At 26.5% G+C, this 19,892-nt stretch overlaps 7 protein-coding genes across 7 annotated transcripts; 2 read left to right on the forward strand and 5 right to left on the reverse strand.

The window, feature by feature from the left end:
- Positions 1-403: 403 nt before the first annotated feature.
- Positions 404-2,738, forward strand: OCT59_018814 (uncharacterized protein; the record flags this gene model as incomplete). Its single annotated transcript, XM_066135636.1, has 6 exons — positions 404-512; positions 889-1,074; positions 1,173-1,226; positions 1,324-1,362; positions 1,442-1,471; positions 1,541-2,738. 6 exons carry the CDS (start codon positions 404-406, stop codon positions 2,488-2,490), a joined length of 1,368 nt encoding a protein of 455 aa, XP_066004904.1. The 3' UTR covers positions 2,491-2,738.
- A 204-nt stretch (positions 2,739-2,942) lies between these two features.
- OCT59_018815 (uncharacterized protein) lies at positions 2,943-3,707 on the reverse strand (the record flags this gene model as incomplete). The annotated part of the gene is made up of 5 exons (XM_066135637.1): positions 2,943-3,064; positions 3,129-3,286; positions 3,354-3,416; positions 3,609-3,642; positions 3,698-3,707. 5 exons carry the CDS (start codon positions 3,705-3,707, stop codon positions 2,943-2,945), a joined length of 387 nt encoding a protein of 128 aa, XP_066004905.1.
- A 339-nt stretch (positions 3,708-4,046) lies between these two features.
- On the reverse strand, positions 4,047-4,641 carry OCT59_018816 (uncharacterized protein; the record flags this gene model as incomplete). The annotated part of the gene is made up of 2 exons (XM_066135638.1): positions 4,047-4,329; positions 4,397-4,641. 2 exons carry the CDS (start codon positions 4,639-4,641, stop codon positions 4,047-4,049), a joined length of 528 nt encoding a protein of 175 aa, XP_066004906.1.
- Positions 4,642-6,233: 1,592 nt separating this feature from the next.
- Positions 6,234-7,042, forward strand: OCT59_018817 (uncharacterized protein; the record flags this gene model as incomplete). Its single annotated transcript, XM_066135639.1, has 5 exons — positions 6,234-6,241; positions 6,314-6,479; positions 6,558-6,598; positions 6,675-6,860; positions 6,931-7,042. The coding sequence occupies 5 exons, from the start codon at positions 6,234-6,236 to the stop codon at positions 7,040-7,042; spliced, it is 513 nt and encodes a 170-aa protein (XP_066004907.1).
- A 411-nt stretch (positions 7,043-7,453) lies between these two features.
- OCT59_018818 (uncharacterized protein) lies at positions 7,454-8,981 on the reverse strand (the record flags this gene model as incomplete). Its single annotated transcript, XM_066135640.1, has 5 exons — positions 7,454-8,088; positions 8,364-8,516; positions 8,598-8,636; positions 8,717-8,803; positions 8,870-8,981. The coding sequence occupies 5 exons, from the start codon at positions 8,979-8,981 to the stop codon at positions 7,454-7,456; spliced, it is 1,026 nt and encodes a 341-aa protein (XP_066004908.1).
- Positions 8,982-12,967: 3,986 nt separating this feature from the next.
- OCT59_018819 (uncharacterized protein) lies at positions 12,968-15,377 on the reverse strand. The gene is made up of 3 exons (XM_025319697.2): positions 15,216-15,377; positions 14,320-15,011; positions 12,968-14,243 (listed from the first exon to the last, which is right to left on the reverse strand). Exons 2-3 carry the CDS (start codon positions 14,520-14,522, stop codon positions 13,169-13,171), a joined length of 1,278 nt encoding a protein of 425 aa, XP_025173185.2. The 5' UTR covers positions 14,523-15,011; positions 15,216-15,377; the 3' UTR covers positions 12,968-13,168.
- Positions 15,378-16,332: 955 nt separating this feature from the next.
- Positions 16,333-18,097, reverse strand: OCT59_018820 (uncharacterized protein). Its single transcript, XM_025319696.2, has 4 exons — positions 18,013-18,097; positions 17,841-17,921; positions 17,389-17,762; positions 16,333-17,305 (listed from the first exon to the last, which is right to left on the reverse strand). Exons 1-4 carry the CDS (start codon positions 18,055-18,057, stop codon positions 16,567-16,569), a joined length of 1,239 nt encoding a protein of 412 aa, XP_025173184.1. The 5' UTR covers positions 18,058-18,097; the 3' UTR covers positions 16,333-16,566.
- Between the last annotated feature and the right edge of the window lie 1,795 nt (positions 18,098-19,892).

Raw genomic sequence — 19,892 nt, forward strand, 5'->3', positions numbered from 1 at the left:
TTTTTTAGTGAGAAAATTTTTTATTTGCGAAAAAAAAATACCGAATGGGAGAAATGTGGATGTTGCACAGAGTTTAATGTGTCACGCTAAGGTGGTGGAACATCATTATTATAACACAATTAAATCTTACCCATTTTTGGTTCATCAAATCCCACTTTGCCATTAAAGTATAAATACACCGCTTCCATTAAAAGATGTAAAGATGTAATTCAATATCGAATTACATATTACGATTAATATGTCGCAGCAAAAAAGCCATGAAATAGAATTACATATTACGATTAATAAATTTATCAAAAAAAAAATTAAAAATTCATTTTTTGGTTTTTCTTCTTTCTCTAATTCTCTTCTTTTTTAAAAAAATACTGAATTCTTTCTACCACCTTTATCGCAATTTTAAAACATGGACTCTTTAAGATCAGTAAAAATACCAATTATCCAGCTGCAAAAAAGTATTTTACCTTATAATTTTGATTCTGAAGAACAACCCGAAACAGAACAGCCTGCAACAGGTTTGCAAAGTTAATTATTTATTTTGTATCTAATTCTAATAAATCAATTAGGCAATTTCTATTTGTACACGGGGTGTTTAAACACGGGTCATATTAGTAGATTAAAAACGGCATTCAAAACCTCCTTTAATGCCTTAAGTAAACTTGCAGAGCAGGTGAAAATACATATATTTATCTGTAATATAATAAGAATAAAAAGTAAAAGAGTATAATGTCGGTAGCATTCAATTTCAAATTAAAAAACAAAAAATTAGTCTATTAAAAATTATATTTATATGACCCGTGTGCAAACACCCCGTGTAAACTTAGAAATTTTCAATCAATTAATATCTACTTCAATTTTGAATCAATATTTCATAATTGGATATATTTAAAGATAAACAAGAACCATTGGTCCTAATAATTTCTCCAAGTGTTACAAGTGACGATGGCTCTTCTGGTTCTCCCAGTGTCGGGGTTGGGGTTTCTGAAACTTTTAGTAATAATGGCACTAAAAAACCAAATATAAATAATGAATTTTTTGACAATGATGATAGGAATGAAGAACAGGATCATGGTCAAGGTTAGTTTTAAAATTAATATGATTTTGTAGGTTGTTTCGTCTTTTTCTTTTGTTATTTACAAAAAGTAAATTCTTTTTTTCTTATTTATATTTTATAGATGATCAAGTAAAAGTATTGGATACCAATACTGATGATGCTAACGAAGATTTTTGTAAGTTTCAATTTATATCTTATAATCTTAGTAATTTAGAGCAAACAGTAATATTTAAATTTATGTTTATTATTTTCTATTTATTGTAATGTATAAGGTTCAACCCAAAAAAATGATAAAAAAAGAACGAAAATTGGTAAATTTTCGCATTTTTTTTCTTACCTTGTTGATTAACAAAAGAGATACTTACTTTTTGTTATTTTAAATTATATTAGATACCTCGATGCGTAAAAGGGCTAAACCGGGTATTGTATAATTCACAGAAAGTAAACTCTGAAACTTGAATTTGAAATAATATATATATTTTTCTTTAGACGAAAAAATATTATTGGCCATTAATAAGATCGGAGGTCCCACAATAGATTCGTTATTATATTCATTGAGCAAATTGAAAAATACCGGAGTTAAAAGTGTAACAATGAACTTGGTTAATAATAATATACGACTTATGGATTCCACAGGAACATTAGTGATAAAGCCAAATCACGTTAACTCCGATGATATAACAATTAATGCCAGTTTTCCTCATTATGATTATAATCAAGCCTCGGATCTCAGCTTCGAGGCAAATATTATCGAATTAAAGAAATTCAAAGAATTGGATATGGCAAGTATAAGATTGGCGGAAGATTTGCATAAGCTGCTAGGTTATATTGGTAAATTGCCAAATAATCCACCTATACGTGATAGGTCAATCTTCAGTAAAAAAGAAGAGTATAGAGAAGCCCTCATTAGTCATTTGGAAAAGATTAATTCAACACAAGATTTTCAATTATTTCGTGGTACTCAACGTATTAATTTGATTTCTGATGACAATCAAAAAAGTTGCAGTTCTTTTAAAATTTTACCAATTCGTGTGCAAGAAAAGACTTCATCACTTACTGAATTATCCGATGAATTCAAGAAGATTGCAAAAGATTTATCGGAGGATATATTTTTATCCGTAATGGGAGAAGCAAATGAGCAAGGAAATAAAGAAATGGCCAGACGCAAGGAACTAAGGTTCCATGTCGGGTTTTTTAAGTCATACATACAATTACAGGCTTTTTGTGAGATAAACTTAAACAGAAAACAATCAGAGACGACAAAATCTCAAGCAAAAATATTAATTGCTCAATTTTACCCCTTAATTTCTTTACCGAATTTGGAATTGATGCTTCAGAGAGCACCACGTATATACAGGTTACTAGAAGTAGCCAATTTTGATTGGCGACTTTTAGATTCTTTCGAAGAATTAAGCGCATGTTTTTTAAGAGTGGAGTAAAGACGGCAATTAACTTTGAAATATGGATCAATTTGGTCCGTACAGGCAAGCTGATTAGTTATGACGAAGAATTAAAAACTCAAGAAAGAAATAGGGAAAACAAGAGGATTAAAATTGAAATTATTAAGGAATATTTTGATATTTCAGGGGTTAATTTTGACGAGATGGTTGGTAATGAGTAGGTATTTATAAATTAACATTATAAGTAATTTAGTAATTTTACATGAATAAAAGGCTAAATAATATGCAATCTTTTATTGTTTGCGCATTCTAACATTTGCTAAATAAACTTGCTATAATTGCTATCGTTTACTATCATAAATAAATAAATAAATAAATCAATTTGTGGCTTAGCCTATTTTTACATGAAAAAAACTCCGATATGTTATTTATGTATACGTTTTTATGTATTTATTTAAAAACGTTTTTTTTTAATACATTTATTATTTACATCAATTTGTTGTTAATGGTTTGGAACATTGTTCCAGTTGGTTCGATATTTTGTTAAACGCTTCATCAGATATAGAATGGAGTACTTTTACATGTAAAAGACGTAGTCCTTGAATTAATTTATCTAAAAAATTAAATGTTAATTAATGATCTAGTTTAAAATTTTAAATTTATAATATTAAACATACCGTCCCATATTTTATTCTCTTTTTCTGCTGTTATTTCAAATTCCTCAAAACCATCATACTCTTCAGAAGTACCACTTTCTGTCTCTGAATTATCATTATCATAATTATCAATGATCTTAAAAGGTCCATAATCATAATCATCAAGAATTTGATCATCGCTAAAATAATTGTAATTATTAGGAAAATGTAAGTTATATTTTTTATTATAAATAATCGATCAATTACCTTTTAGATGTATCTTCTAACACTGAAGGAAATGGAACATCAAAGCTTTGATTATTACTGTCACTAAAGTCATATTATAACAACAATTAGTAAATTAGTAAAAGTAATTTTTACTTTTAGCAATGACAGTACGATATATTAGCTAATATTTTAGGAGGTATAATGATAATTTTAATTATTCGTAGATAAAGTAAAAAAATTGACTATGCTGATTTTAAATAAGGGCAATTTTAACAAATAAGGGAAGGTTTTCACTTTGACAATCTCAATTTAGTGTAGCGAGAGGTCCCTGACAATAGGAGAAATAATGGTAAGACAACAGTAAAACAAAAATTTTAAAAAACTTTCGTCCATTGATGAAACTTACCGAAAGTTCATCATTCCAAAAATATGCTTTTCTTTCATATTTAACGCTATACAACTGTTTTTGCAAGTATCATATTTTTGCGGTTTAAAAGGAATTATGTTATTGATTTTTTTTTCAACTTATAAATTGTTAAATTAGAATTAATATTATCGAGTATTTTGTTAAATGCAATATCGGATATCGAATGAAGTACTTTTGTATGTAAAAGGCGTAAGCCTTTGATCAATTCGTCTAAAATAAATAAAAAAAGTAATTAAAAATTGTAATCACAATTATCGATGTAATATTAAATATATACCATCGTTTATGTCTTCTATGTCATTAAATTAATTGTCCATTTCTGTAAATTCATCATTCTCTTCAGAAACATCACTTTCAGTTTCCATATCTTCTACTTTATCATTTTCATCATTATCAAGACTTGGATTATCATCACAATCATAATCTTGATTTGGATTGTTATTATTACCATTATCTTCATCAAGACTTGAATTATCATTATCACCATTATAATTTTCGTTATAATTGTTATAATCTTGACTTGGATTGTCATTGTCACCATTATAATCTTCTTGACTTGGATTATTATTATCGTCTTCATTATCAAGACTACTTTGATGAATAATATAATTAGCAAAAAGTAAAATTTACTTTTTGTTATAATTTCATTAATTACCTCTCATTATCTGAAAGACTATTCACCGAATTTATATCCGATTTATCTAATTCATCAAACTTTCTTTTTTCAGCTACATTATAACTTGAAATTGATTCACTACTGCTTTCTGTTTCTGATTCATTAATTTTTTCAATACATGCTTTTTCTTTTTCTTGATGTTTTTTAAAAGTTTTTTTGGTAGACAACCACTTTCCACCACCAGGATTTATTTTACAGGTACGGCAAGAGCAAAAATATTGCATTATTATAAGAGCTGTAAATTAGAAGTTTTTTTTTCACATCACATTATGTAACGATATCTTAAATCTATATAATTAAAAAAAAGATTGTGAGACATGTAAACGTTTAGATTACCTCGTATTTGTACTAATCCTAATAAGTAAAATAGATCACTAATGTATTTATTATTTTGAGACAAATTTTTTTGTGACGAATCGCTAAACAATTGTAACATTCACACGATTCATTAATATTTGCATAAATTATATATAACATTACTCTATTTATCTTTTATATGATAATGACAATAAAAACCTAGACCTATTCACATGACAAATAAGGCATAATTACTTTCTTAGTTTATGATAATAACAGTAAAAAACTAGACCTATTCACATTGCAAATAAGGCATATCATTACTTTCTTAATTTGATGGCCAGCTTCCATTCCCGGACAGGGCTGCGCTAGTATCATCTGAAAAAAAAATTTTTTATTTTGGGGTACACATGCTAATGATCTTATGCACCCTGTTTTCATCACAAATAAATACACAATTGTTTTAACTTTTTAACTAGCGTGTAAATATTTTTATTATTTTTGAAAAAAGAGTAAAATGAGTGGTGAGTTTTTTTGTATAAAGGGTTTTAACCTTCTTTGATAAGGTTTTTTATATTGCTCTTTTTCATTTATGTCGCTGTTGCCTTTTTAATAAAGGTTTTTAACCTTCGTTGATAAGGTTTTTTATGTTGCCTTTTTTGATAAAGGTTTTTTATGCCGCCTTTTTTGATAAAGGTTTTTATGTCGCGTTTTCTTTTTATGTTGCCTTTTTTTGATAAAGGTTTTTTATGCCACCTTTTTTGATAAAGGTTTTTTATGTTGCCTTTTTTGATAAAGGTTTTTTATGCCGCCTTTTTTGATAAAGGTTTTTATGTCGCGTTTTCTTTTTATGTTGCCTTTTTTTGATAAAGGTTTTTTATGCCACCTTTTTTGATAAAGGTTTTTTATGTTGCCTTTTTTGATAAAGGTTTTTTATGCCACCTTTTTTGATAAAGGTTTTTTATGTCGCCTTTTTCTGATAAAGGTTTTTTATGTCGCCTTTTTTGATAAAGGTTTTTGATGTCGCCTTTTTTGATAAAGGTTTTTTATGTCGCCTTTTTCTGATAAAGGTTTTTATGTCGCGTTTTCTTTTTATGTTGCCTTTTTTTGATAAAGGTTTTTTATGCCACCTTTTTTGATAAAGGTTTTTTATGTTGCCTTTTTTGATAAAGGTTTTTTATGCCACCTTTTTTGATAAAGGTTTTTTATGTTGCCTTTTTTGATAAAGGTTTTTTATGCCACCTTTTTTGATAAAGGTTTTTTATGTCGCCTTTTTCTGATAAAGGTTTTTATGTCGCCTTTTTCTGATAAAGGTTTTTATGTCGCCTTTTTCTGATAAAGGCTTTTTATGATGCCTTTCTTTTCTCATTTACACTTAAGAATCTTGCCACCCCGACACTTGCGCGCTGTTTCTTGGCGGAAGTAATCTTGAGGATCTTAAATCCTCAGCATTAGAAGATTTGATTAAAAAAAATGATGAGATTCCACAAAATTTTGTTCATGTGGTAAAAAAAAAAAGATGAGTATGTATAAACTTATTAATAATGGTTTAAAATTTTAAATTTTTAATGAACTAATGGAGAATTTTAAACTTTTTAGTTATGGGTTTATACATTTTAATAATGTACAAGAAAAAGACAATTTCTTTTACAGTGTAAGAGGAGCTAAATTTAAAATTGAAGAGGAGAAAAATATTACTGTTAAATTTCAACCTATCAAGAGAAAGAGTAACGAATCTCTTCATAGCGAATACCGTAATAAACCTGTAATTTGATAATTTTTTAAGAAATATCAAAGCATAAGTTATTAAGTTATTATTATTAAAGTATTTATTAACTTATAGGGTTCTACTTGGCAACCATATTATAACCTTTATGATGATAGGTAACGTTCTCATTTTAATTTTAATATATAAATTAAAAAATTTACTGATAGTTTACTTTTAATATTCATTATATAGTTCCCATTTCATCATTGTTCTTTGCCTTCCTTCTATTACAAATAAGGACGAAATCAAATTATTCACGGAAGGCGAAGAAAATATAATAATTTCCGGAGAATATAAAGAACTCGATTTTGCAGGAAGCATTTTAAAAAAATCGATACCGGTCGGCGATTTCGAATATGTTATAACATTACCATCAAAGTAAGTTGTTAAATTAATAAATTATATATTTATTATTATGCATATCCACTAACTTTTATTGATATGATAGAATTGAATTAACTAGTAAAGTAAAAATAGAAAAAATAGAAAATTCAAATATGTTTAAATTTGTAATAAAAAAATCACAAGAAAATAAACGAATAAAGCTTGATGTTGAATAATCGTTATTTGGTTGCACAATGATATCCTGAATTGCCATAATTTCGAAAAATTTCATAATACCGATACTTCATAAGCCTGAAAGGCAAAATCCCGAAATGAATAATCCCAAAAAGACTTATTATTAGTTAAAAGAAAAAAAACTATAATTTATTATTGATAGCGAACAAGTACCATAATATATGAAGATTATTGTAATACGTGTATATTATTTTCAATCAAAAAAATTATACAAAAAGTAAAATTTTCTTTTTGATAAATGTAATAAAGCGAATTTAGCAAATTTAACAAATTTTTTATTTAAACATATTGCATTATTAGCATTATAATGAATACTACAAATTGTTTCTTTTACATCTAAAATACAAATTTCTACATTATTATTATACAAATTTCTACATTATTATTATTTATTATTCATCGTCATCATCAGTAATAAAATCCTTTAGATTTTTTTCATCGACTTCATCAAAATATTCTTTAATAATATTAAGCTTTACTTCTTTCATGAACTTCTTTCCTTCTTCGCACATACTTGTACCATTTTTGTAATCAGCTATCTGTCCCGTCCTTACCAAATTAAGCCAAATTTCAAAATTGGCGGCAGAATTCATTGAACTCTTAAAAAAACACGCGCTTAATTCTTCAAAAGAATCAATTAAACGCCAGTCTTCATTTGAAAGTAAGAGTAATCGGTATATTCTCGGTGCCCGCTGTAACATTAAACTCATATTTTGCAAAGAAATTTGTGGAAAATATTTGACAACAATTGATTTTGCTTGTGATCTTGCCGTCTCGCTTTTACTTCGACTTAGATTTAACGCACAAAATGCTTGAAGTCGTGTATACGCCTTAAACACCTCAACATGGAATCTTAATTCCTTCCTTCTGGACATTTCTTTGTTAATTTGTTCCTTTACTTCACCATTAACAGATTGATAAATATTTTCGGCTAATTTTTTTGCAATATATTTGAAATTAACCGAAAAATTATCTCCTTGTTGAACCTTAATTGGTACTTTAGTAACCAATTCCAAACTACCTCCAACTTGATTCAAATTTACACTCTAAGTCCCTTTAAAGAATTTGAATTCTTGGTTATTTTGAGAAATGATCTTTAAATGGTCTAGTAAGGCTTTACGATAAATCTCTTTTTTTGGAAATATGATCTTATCACGCATAGGAGGTTCTTGAGGAAGTCTCAAGAATAAACCTAATAAGATATGTAAATCTTTGCCAACATTAATAGCGCTGGGACAAATTTCTTTAATTTTTTCTTCTGAAAATAATCAGCGTACTGATTTGAACGTAATATTAATGTACTCTCAGAATCAACGACTGATATGGTGCCTTCAGAGATGTTAAATGTAACACTTAAGACTCCATGTTGTTTCATATTATCTAAATAATGAAACAATACATCGATAAAGTTGGTTCCAAATTTATTGATCTCTCGTTCCATCTCTCTTGAATCTTCTGCGAAAATATCAAATATTTATTACGCGGGCAGGAATAATAAAATTTAATAAAACGTCAATAATAATTTTAATTGCAAACCTGTTTCTTGAGGTGATGACTTAGTCTTGACTCTTTTGTCTGAATTATTAAATTATTTTCATTATTATCATTTGCTTAAAAAAAGTAACATAAATTAAAGTGGTATTGTATTGACTTACATTTTTTATTATTTACTTGCGAATTTTCCTCCTGTTCAGTAGTTACTCGAGATGATGATTCATGATCATATTGTTGAGACGATGTTTCTATTAAAGTAAAAAAAAAATCGTAAATAGAAATCATAGAATATCTAATTAGTTAACTTTGCAAACCTGTTTCAGGATGTTCTTCAGACTGAGCAGAAGTATTATTAAATTGAAAAGGTAAAATAGCTGTTTTTAGTAGGTGAATATTTCGTATTTTTACTGGTTTTGAGAAGTCCATATTTTTTTTCAAATTGCAATAAAATTGGTAAAAGAAATTCGGTAATTTGAAAAAAAAAGAGAAACCAAAAAAACGAAATTTTAAATATTTTTCATAAAATTTTTTTAATCGTAATACGTAATTCGACTTTTTTAAAAAAAAAATCTGAAATAAAAAATCGAACTACATCAGATAAAAAAAAAAAATTATCTAATTACGTTGGCATTTTTATTTTTATTTTAAGAATATATTTAGTATATTTTTTGCCGATCGATTTTAATATCGAAATATTTCATACTTAAATTATTGGTAAATTAATTTTAAGGATATTTTGCATATCCAATAAGAATATTTTAAATATCCATTAATATTACAATTCAAAAGTTCAGTATATTTTTTGTATAATTTAAAATAATTTATTATTATAAAATTCTATTTAAATAAACCGTCTGTTCAATTTTTAGTATATTTTAAGAATATTATCACTGTATAAGGATATTTTAACCATAAAACTAGAACATTTTAAGGATGTGGACTTTTTATAGGGATGCCTGAAATGAGAAGTAAGTGGAGGTTTAGTTTTTTTATTAATTTCATTTAAGAATGTTTATTAATGTTCTTTTTTTCTTTTTTTTTTCTTAGAGACAGCTCCTAGGTTTAAAGAACTAAGATTTGTAGTTATTACGAATTTAGTTTTTTTGTTTTATTTTTTTTTACTAACCGTTTTTATTTATTTATTTTTTTATAAGTTTCGGTAGGCTTTTGAGAATAGCACAGGTCGAAAAGTGAAAAATCAGGCATCAATCAGTCACCAATCGGTCACCAATCAGGTACCTGATTGGTGACCAATTGGTGACTGATTGGCATTTTCGCCAAATACCGTCACCAATCAGACAGTTTGCTAATTTTTGATTCAGTGATCAGAAAAAGATGAAATATAGCTCATTGGAATCGTCTCAACAAGACGAATCTAATGGTAGTAAAATCGCATCTCTAGAATTGATAATTAATAAAAAATTAAATAAAATATAATTGATACATTTTTATTTTTATATTTTACTTAATTTCTCATCAAGTATTAATTCTAGAAATGTGATTTTACTACCATTAGATTCGTCTTGTTGAGACGATTCCAATAAGCTATATTTCATCTTTTTCTGATCACTGGATCAAAGTTAGCAAACTGCCTGATTGGTGACAGTATTTGGCGAAAATGCTAATCAGTCATCAATCAGTCACCAATCAGTCACCAATCAGTCACCAATCAGCTACCTGATTGGTGACCGATTGATGACTGATTGATGACTGATTTTTCACTTTTTGACCTGTGTAGAAAAAAACTATTCATAGGTATTATGAACTTAATTTTTTTGTTATTTTTTTTTAATAAAGTAGGACAGTTTACTAACCGTTATTTTTATTTATTTTATTTTTTATAGGTTTAGAATAGATTTTGATTGAAAAAGAGCTAAAATTCGTAAGTATTATGAACTTAGCTTTTTGTTTTTTTTTTTATTAGTGATTAATGGTTCATTATTTGATCTTATTTTTTTTTTTTAGGTTTCAGATGGATTTCGATGGAAAAAGTGCTAAGAATCGTAAGTATAAATCAAATTTTTTTTAGTTTTTTTTTTACTTTTTTTTAATAAAATGGACCATTTTTATTTATTTTTTCTTATAGGTTTTGAGCGGACTTCGACAGAAAAGAATTAACTAAGATTCATAAGTACTAGTACGATTGAATCTTAATCTTTTTTTATTTTTTTAATAAAGTAGAACAGTTTACTAACCGTCTTTTTTTTATTTTATAGACTTCGATTTGAGTGGATTTTCAAAGATGGAAAGAAGATTCGTAAGTGCAAGTATGAATCTTAGTCATTTTTTTAGTTTTTTTATAAATTTACTAACTGTTTTTATATTTTTTTTAGAAGTTTCAGTGGGTAGGTAATATCATAAGAAACTTGCAACTAAACGAAACAGATTTATTCGCTTAGTATGTATTTAAAGGGATGTGGTGACATGTATGTATGGGTGGTTTCTTTTAAACGTTTATTAACACTTAAATTTTTATAGAAATAAACAATAAATTAACAAAATAAAGATGCGAATTTATGGTTGTATTTTAATCAAAATTATTGTAAAAATTATTATTAATTAAAGAGAATACTATGTAATAATAATATAATTAATAAATAAATTATATACAAATAAATAAATATTTTAAATAAATAAATATAATAAATAAATAAAATTAATAAAAAATTCTTTGTTTTACTGAAAAAAAAATTTGTTATAAAAAAATCCATTATATCAAGTGGCATTTTATATATGCAATTCACTCACTTTACTTCATACTATATTATACAGTAAATAAATAGTAACTTCATTATATCAAGAGTTTTTTTCATAGTTAAATCAGTATCACACTGAAAATCCGTTATATCATGTTATTCGTTATATCGAGGTTCATTGTAGAGAGAAGTGACTATATATGCTGCCCAAATTATTTTGGGATGCCATAATTATAATTTGAGATGCCATAATTCATTCAGTTTATATATAATTTACTATGTAAAGTGCCAAAATAATTTGGGATGCCATAATTGAATTTGGGATTTTACTTATAATTACAGCAGTCCAAAATAATTTGGGTGGCATGTATAGAGATGACTGTATATAAAAGTAACCAAAAATGAGACTGAAATATCTATAAAAGTATTGTTTAAAGAGAAATCACTATAGATTATTTTTACAAATTCAAATAAATGTAAGCTCATATATTAAGTTGTATTTATTAGTAAAATTTATATTCAGTTATTCTGTTTTGTTTGTTAATCCAAAATAAAAGTTATCTTTCACATTCATTAGTTGATATTTTATTACCAGTAAATTTCAGAATATTATAAAAAATACATCTAATTTTAAATGTAGTTTAATTTAAAAGTCATTAGAGGGCTTTTTGATTGGTAGTCTTTATTATTGTTTAATCAAAATTGGTAGTGGTAATGGTAAACTGTAGTCAAAGAAGATGAAGGTGAAGGTTTACATTCAAAAAGTTCTAGTAAACTAGTGAAAATCTTCCAAAGGTATTTCTTAAAAAAAGGTTTTTTATATTGTGAAGCTTTGTATATTTCTTGATAACGTCTTCCAAAATTTTGAAGAATATAGGCCTGTTGGAATAAAAGTAGTTGTTATGTAAAAAGTTGACAAAATCTTCATTAATAAGTTCATATCTTTAACTTTTTCTATATTATAAGACCAGTTATTTGCTTAAAGTTTCTATTGTTTCTTAATATTCTTCATGTTACTGCTTAATAAAAATCATCATCTTTCTATATTTTATTTTTTTATCCTTAATCTGATGCACTTTCAGTTTAATTATTTGTTGTCTGCTTACATACCTAGGATTAATACTCCTAAAAATTCAGATCAGATCAGGATTTTAGTAATCTAATCTGAATCTAATTTGAAAAATATTATTTTGTAATGGATTTTAATGATTTTTTTTTTGTTTTATAGATCATATTAAGCTAATCAATATAAAAAAAAGTTTGTTAAAATTGAACTGCTAAATCACAAAATGTCAAAATATTTACAAAAAATGGTTTTTTTTACAATTAATTTAGGTTGTATTATATTACCAATCTGATCAGGCCAAGAATACTACCTAGGATTTTTGCCCAGAATAAAAGTGAAAAATTTACTAATAAAAAGTAATAAGTGTATTAAACAAATGGGTTTTAATAAAAATATAAAGAAGCTTAACAGTTAAATAAAAATAATATATAAAAAAAAACAAAAAAACAAAAAAATATTCTTCAGAAAAAATGGTTATGAATATAACCAGAAAGAATTTGTTCAATATAAATAAATTAAGTAAATTAAGCCTAATTAAATCATTTATATTATTATTATTATTTTAATTATTGCTATTATTAGCAAAAATTGGTAATAATTTATAATATACATATTTTTATAAATTTCTATATTGTATATTTACACATATTAACTAATATTAAATAATGAATTTTTTATTTTTAAATTATTTAGTTAATATATATATAATAACAAAAATAAAAAATTTTATTTAGATCATTATTACTAAATAATATAAGACTGGATATCAAATAAGTTGCAAGTTACTCATCTCCAACTTCTCCAACTCTTTCAACCCCTTCAACTTCTTATTCAACTTCTTCAACTTCTTTTCAACCTTCTCCTTCTTCAATCTCTTCAATTTTTTCAACTTCTTCTTCAATGTCTTCAATCCCTTCAATGTCTTCAACTCCTTCAATGTCTTCAACTCCTCCTTCAATGTCTTCAACTCCTCCTTCAATGTCTTCAACTCCTCCTTCAATGTCTTCAACTTCTTCATCTCCTTCCTCTTCCCCTTTATCATCATCATCATCCCAGTAAATAAAAGACATTTCCGTTTTTGGAAAAGCTGCATGAGAATTAACATATTTAACGAACCTTAAAGTACCAGCATCTCTAATTACAATACTTAACATATTTTTCTCTGGATAAATAGCCAATAATTCATGCTCATCAGCAACATAATGAGTTCCACCTCCCCATTTTTCATCCCATTCACCTTCAATACAAAATAATGTGACATCTGCTCCAATTCTATCTTGACCTTGATCATGAATTAAAGTATAGTTACCAGGTTGAAATTGTCGAAATTCTCGAGCTACAGCTGTAATTTGCCAATTTGAAATTTCATTGATAAAAATTGCAAATGATTTTGATTTAAAGAAATCATAAACATATTTACAAAAAGATGATGATGATGAATCCTTATAATCTTTAATATTATTATTATTATTATTATTATCCTTAAAATTATCAATTTCTGAATCTTTAAGAAGATGATATTTTCTTATAAAAGGAGGTCCTGTAGGTTTTTCTTCCCATCCAGTTTCTCTTATACTCGTTATTAATTTATCAAAAACATCATCTCGTAAAAATTTCGATAATAAAATATAAGAATCCTTTTGTAATTTTTTTAATATTCTTTGTTTATTTTTTTCATTTAAATAAACAGGACTTATAAAGTCTTTAAGATCAAATACTTCTGGGACGGGAGCTATGAATTCTGCACGTGATAATCTAGTATTTAAAGGACCATGAAACCATCCAGAAATTGAATAACGAATTTTTGTTGAAGAAATAACTTCAGATACTTGATGATATGATGTAGGACTGAGTGCAAAAAAAGCAATCGTATTCCATTTTGGAGTAATTGAAAGTGATATTTCATCCGGATGACTTTGAGAATTTCTAAAAAAAATAATAAAATTTGCTAAATTAATAAATATGTAAATTATATATTAAAACAAACAAAATTTTGTTATACATGTTAAATAATTCCAAAGCGCCACCATCATCTTTTGACCAATCTTCATCTACCAAATAAATTATAAAAGCAATTATCCTTCCGTGCATGAAAGCATCATCTTTAATATCATCGTCGTGACACAAAAGATAATTTCCTTTTTCATATTTATGAACGGACAAATCAGGAGTATAATCTAAATCAAATCCCACTAAATTAGACATAGTACTGACGAAAACGTCAGAATAAATGGTATCACGTAATTTAGAAAGATGAGGCTTTTCACAAATCTTTAAATCAGAACTTTGATGAAATTCATAGAGATCATTAGATTTATTATCAAAATCTAATTCTTTGACTTCATCTTTAACATTAGAAAGAAATTCATTATCAAATATATTTGGTAAAAGTGCTATAGGAAATGGTAAATTATAAATTATAGCTTGTGAAATTTCATCGGTAAAAGTTTGGTTTTTTTTAAAAGCAGAATAAAATCTTGTAACAAAATCTGGATCTATATAATTTTTATTTAAAATATCAGGTATTATTTCTTTTATTTCTTGTTCAACATTTTCATCAGGAATTTTCGATTCTTCTAACTTTGAAGAGATTGTATTAGACGGTAATGAATCATTATTATTATCTACAAGAGTTGTATCAAGTTTTTGTTTCTTGTTTGGTAAAAGGGTAGAATCGTTTTCTTCTAATAAATCCTGTGAAGTATGTTTTTTTGAAGTTGACATGGTAGATTATAGATTAATAGATGAACAAAAAAAAAAAAAAAAAAAAATTTTGATTATCAGTAATTTTTCACGTGACATTAATATAATTCAGATATTTGCCACATTTTTTGTTTAACAATTAACAGTAATTGTGTAATTTCAAAAAACACGTTTCTTTTTAAAAGAAATATTTACCTTTTTTAATTATTTCATTACATGATTTAAACCAAGTATTCAATTTATGATCCGCGGGAGGTTTTGCCCAAAATCGCCCAATATTTAATATGGGCGGAATTTTGTGGACAAACTTTTGAAAACCGTCAGGCAAAGTATTACCAGTACTGGAAAGGCACTTTCAAATTAATAATTAAAAATCGGAAAAATTCGGGATGTCCCTTGTTTACGTAAAAACTAAACGCGAGATCATTATCAAATCTATCAAAAAATGAAAAATTTCTCAAGCTAGGAAAAAAAAAAAAGGTAATTATGAAGAAATAATTTCATAAAAAGAAAGAGTATAATATCAGATATAAAGGACATTGCATATCAACCAACCGAACTTGCAACATAGAAGATTTTCATTCAACATCCTAAATTGGATTCCGAATAAGTTGGACATAAAATAATATATTGTTGGTATATATAATTCTATTTTTATTTATGAACGGGATTATTTAAATCTTGTTTACCATATTTGTAAACTATTAAAATTTGATTATTTGGATTACAATCAAACGTATCTATAATATCATTGATTTGTATCTAGAAGAGAAAGAAACTTTTTTCTTTTTTCCTGTGTTTTCCGAAAGTTTATTTTTCAATATATTAATTACCATTTTGAAACTTGAGGGATAATTTGTTTATCCGTCTATCAATGATAAAATTGGAATAATTAAAAAACGATTATTACTGATAACGGACCTCCAAAATATTGACAATAAAAATAAGTAGGTAAATATTTATTGAAATAGCCTAAATACAATAAACTATAAAAATAAATAAATAACTTTATTAATATATTTCCGAAATCGGTTTATCGGTACCTATTATCCGAAAAATCCCGGCACTAAAAAAAAAAAAGTCATTATCTTGTATATCAAAATTAATAGTATTCGTTTTTTTCAAAACTCTCACAATGATCTCTTACCAGAGTATGAAAGTTCTGTCGTGTGACATCATTGCACTTACAAATAAAAACAAACAATTAATGTGAAATACATCATTATGGTTTATTTTAATGTTGATATTTTTTTTAAGGAGAAAGCACGTTATCTCCGCATTTTATTAGCGCAGATCTTTCTTTCTGATTTCTTTGTATAATCATTAAATCACTTTTTAATTGGAAATATGATAATATTGTTATGGTAATAATATTATTAAGTATCAACTAACGTGTAACTTATAATTACATATTGCTGTACAAATTCTATTGACTGTAGTGTTCTTTTTATAAAGAAATGATATGTATAATATGTATGATAATTAACGTATGATAATTTAACGTATGATAATTAATATTATGTAAAATTTTACAAATTTTTTTTATCTATTTATTTTCGGCTATAACACGTAACATAGCCATAACAAGTATAGCCATTAAAGGTCCAACAGCAGCATATGTGTAAAATAATAAAGTAGCCATTTCCCCTTGGAAATTTCCTGTTATTTGTGCCAAATTCATACAATTAACAGCAGGAGGTCCACTCGACATTGACATTAATATAAACCAAAACATTGGATCAACTAAGAAATAATCTTTTGTGTATACTACTATGATAGTTCCAATTATAGGCATTATAACAAAGCGACTCAACGTTACATATAATATTTGAGGAACCAATTCTTTTCCATTTTCACTTGGAAGTGTCTTTACTTGAGCTCCAAGTGTTAACAAGGTTAATGGTACCGATATTGTTCCTAATTGTTCCGCAGTACGCGTAAGAAAATACAACGGAGCATCCACTCCGAAGAAAGTTCCTTTTAAAAATGGAATTGTTCCGATTATTAATGCGAAAAGTGCCGCGTATAATGGAGGATTCATGATTTCCCCAATTGGTTTGAGTATTCTCCTTAAAAAGTTCATAATCCGAACTCCTATATTGACACCCTTTTTTTCAATAGATTTAATAGATTTGAAAATCAAGGGGGTGCGTTCGGATACCAATGAGTGAGTTTGTCTTTGTTGTTCATTATCATCGTTGAAAACTGGTAATTGTTGACGTTCTGTTATAACAATTTCATCCTGACTACTTTCTTTCTTTAATAAGTATGTTCCTACGCTCCATCTATGTATGTAAATAAAATAAAAATATATCAATAAAGAGAAAGAGAGAGAAAGAGAGGGAGAAAGATTTATTAAAACACGAACCTAGACAAATTACCAAAGAGGGTGGCCAATAATATATAGGACATTCCACGTTTTACAGCTTCTTTTGGACTATCAAGTTTATCACGAAGTAAAATATTAATAGCATCTGTACTTTCAATACCTTCCAATAGACCTAATGTAAGACTTGTTACATTATTGAACATTATACCAGTCATCATAAATTTTGTTGATGAGACATCAAGTTTTAATAATTTTCCGCCGATTAATCCAAGAGCTCCACTCAATATAAAAAATAAAATGTATAAAGTAGGCATTGGCCATAATCGTATTAAAGTATCCAAGTCAATATCTGCTGCAATATTTGAAAGTAATAGACATGGCATGAAAATCTTTATTATCAATTGAGAAAGACTCTATATAAATTTAAAACAAATAAGATAGAAATTAGTAAAAGATTTTAAATTCGAAAAAAAAAAAAAATTCTTTTATACCTTCTGTATCGAATTATTTATTACTCCAAGTGATGCTGCTACATATCCGGTAAGACACAGTAGAACAACTTGTGAAGTTGACTTTTAACAATAAAGAAAAAAAATAAATCATTTTAATCGTGAATTTATTTTAGATGATTTGAGAATATATATATAAAAAAAAAAATTATACCTGAATAGAAGAAAGAAAAAGTGAATAAATATTCATATCAGCCATTATGTGCGGAATTTTTTTTGTCGTGTAGAAAAAATATAGATAAAAAATAGGCAAATACTTTGCTGGGTATTTATAATTTTTTGATATAGTGATAAGTTAAAGACGTAATAGTTTATAAATATATACGTAATTTAATTAATATACTTGTGTATTCTTAATATAATAATTACATGCAACTAATTTAGTCAATGAAAAATTATTGTTCTATATGACTTTTCCCAACCGGAGAATTGAAGATTCACACGTGCGATATACAGCCAATACGTTTGACATTTGATATACATTTGTAACATTTTCATTCATCCGGCCGAACAATTGAACAAAATACCATGTGGCGTCGTTTTTTTTAAAGTTAAATGCATTTTTTATAAGCTGAATTACGACTGCGGATAAGAGTAAAGTTATGTACTACATACATTATTTATGATCACGTGATAATCTTGCGTTATTAATTTTAATTATGACAATTTTCCTTTTATTTCTATAGGACAAAATTTCATCTCAGCCACTAGAACGTTGATGAATATTTGTTTCGATTATCTTGAAAATTTTTTTTTTTTTAAAACTGTTGCTATTATAATCGCAAACTACAATATTAGTATTGTATTGCCAAGAAATTCTTTCAGAGTCTAAGATGAGACATGCATTTACATACTCAAAACAATTACAAGTAAAACAAACAATAATTTTTTTTTTTCGATCTTTTGAGAAAAGAATTTTTTTTTTTGCAGATAAATTTAAAAACATTGAAATTAAATGACAGAATTATTCACGAAAAGCACGCAACAAATCATTTTGGCCCAATTGAATCTAATAATTTAAACTTTCAATCATTGCAAGATGAATCATTGGTCGCAAGTATATCTCATATATCCATATGCTTTAAACTGAAAAACCATAATTGCTAATATATTTTAGTATTAGTCTCATTCCTATAATGTTAGGTAAAGCCAGTGCCGGGATATTGCGAATTTTGTACTCGTTGTACAACTATTCATCTCGTACAACATTAAGTATATTATCATTATATCTTCAATATTTAAGGCTTTTTTTTATAAGTACTTTTTTGGAAAAAAAAAGCTTATGTAGATAAAGATCATCAAAGCGATCTTTGCGGAAAAAAAATTGACTAGAAAGTTGAACCCCGCGTAAAAAGAATCTTTTTTTTTTAAAAAAAAAAGAAGAAAAGAATTTCCTCTTTATCCCCAAAGGCTGGCTGACTTCCTATTCTCAGTTTCCTACAACTTCTATATTGTTGTTCCTTTATCGAAAATAATTTTCATTATTCTATTCTAAATTTGTTCTATAAGCCCATTATTATAAAGTCCATTAAATGATACCTTTTGTTGTTTTAGCGCTTGCTAAACCTGATCAATTTATATTTAACTGGGATACAGATTCAAAGAATTCATTTTCACATGAATCATCATTATTAAATTTTTTCCATGTTCTATATTTTTTTTCCAATTATAAAATTTCATTGTAATTCATAACGCCAAAAATTTTAATGTTATAAATGACGCATATTTCATTTAAAGAATTACCATTTCAAGATTCCTTATTGAAAAAAATTTTAATAACTTTTATGGTTTAGATTACTATCTATTTTTATTGTTCACGTGATCTTTAATGTAACTTTAATTTGATATTCGGGCTATTTATCGCCGTTAAAATGGCGTTCGAGTACCTGTTAAGACTTAAGAGTCTTATCGTTCTTTCTTATCGTTCTTATCAAAAGCCGTTATTATTAAAAGGGGGTTTCTTTAATTCATTGATGTTGTAATAATGCATTCATTAATAAAATACTGCATATCTGATATGTTACCAGATGAATT

The sequence above is a fragment of the Rhizophagus irregularis genome, chromosome 28 (assembly GCF_026210795.1).
Source record: "Rhizophagus irregularis chromosome 28, complete sequence".
In the NCBI taxonomy this organism is placed as follows: Eukaryota; Fungi; Glomeromycota; class Glomeromycetes; order Glomerales; family Glomeraceae; genus Rhizophagus; species Rhizophagus irregularis.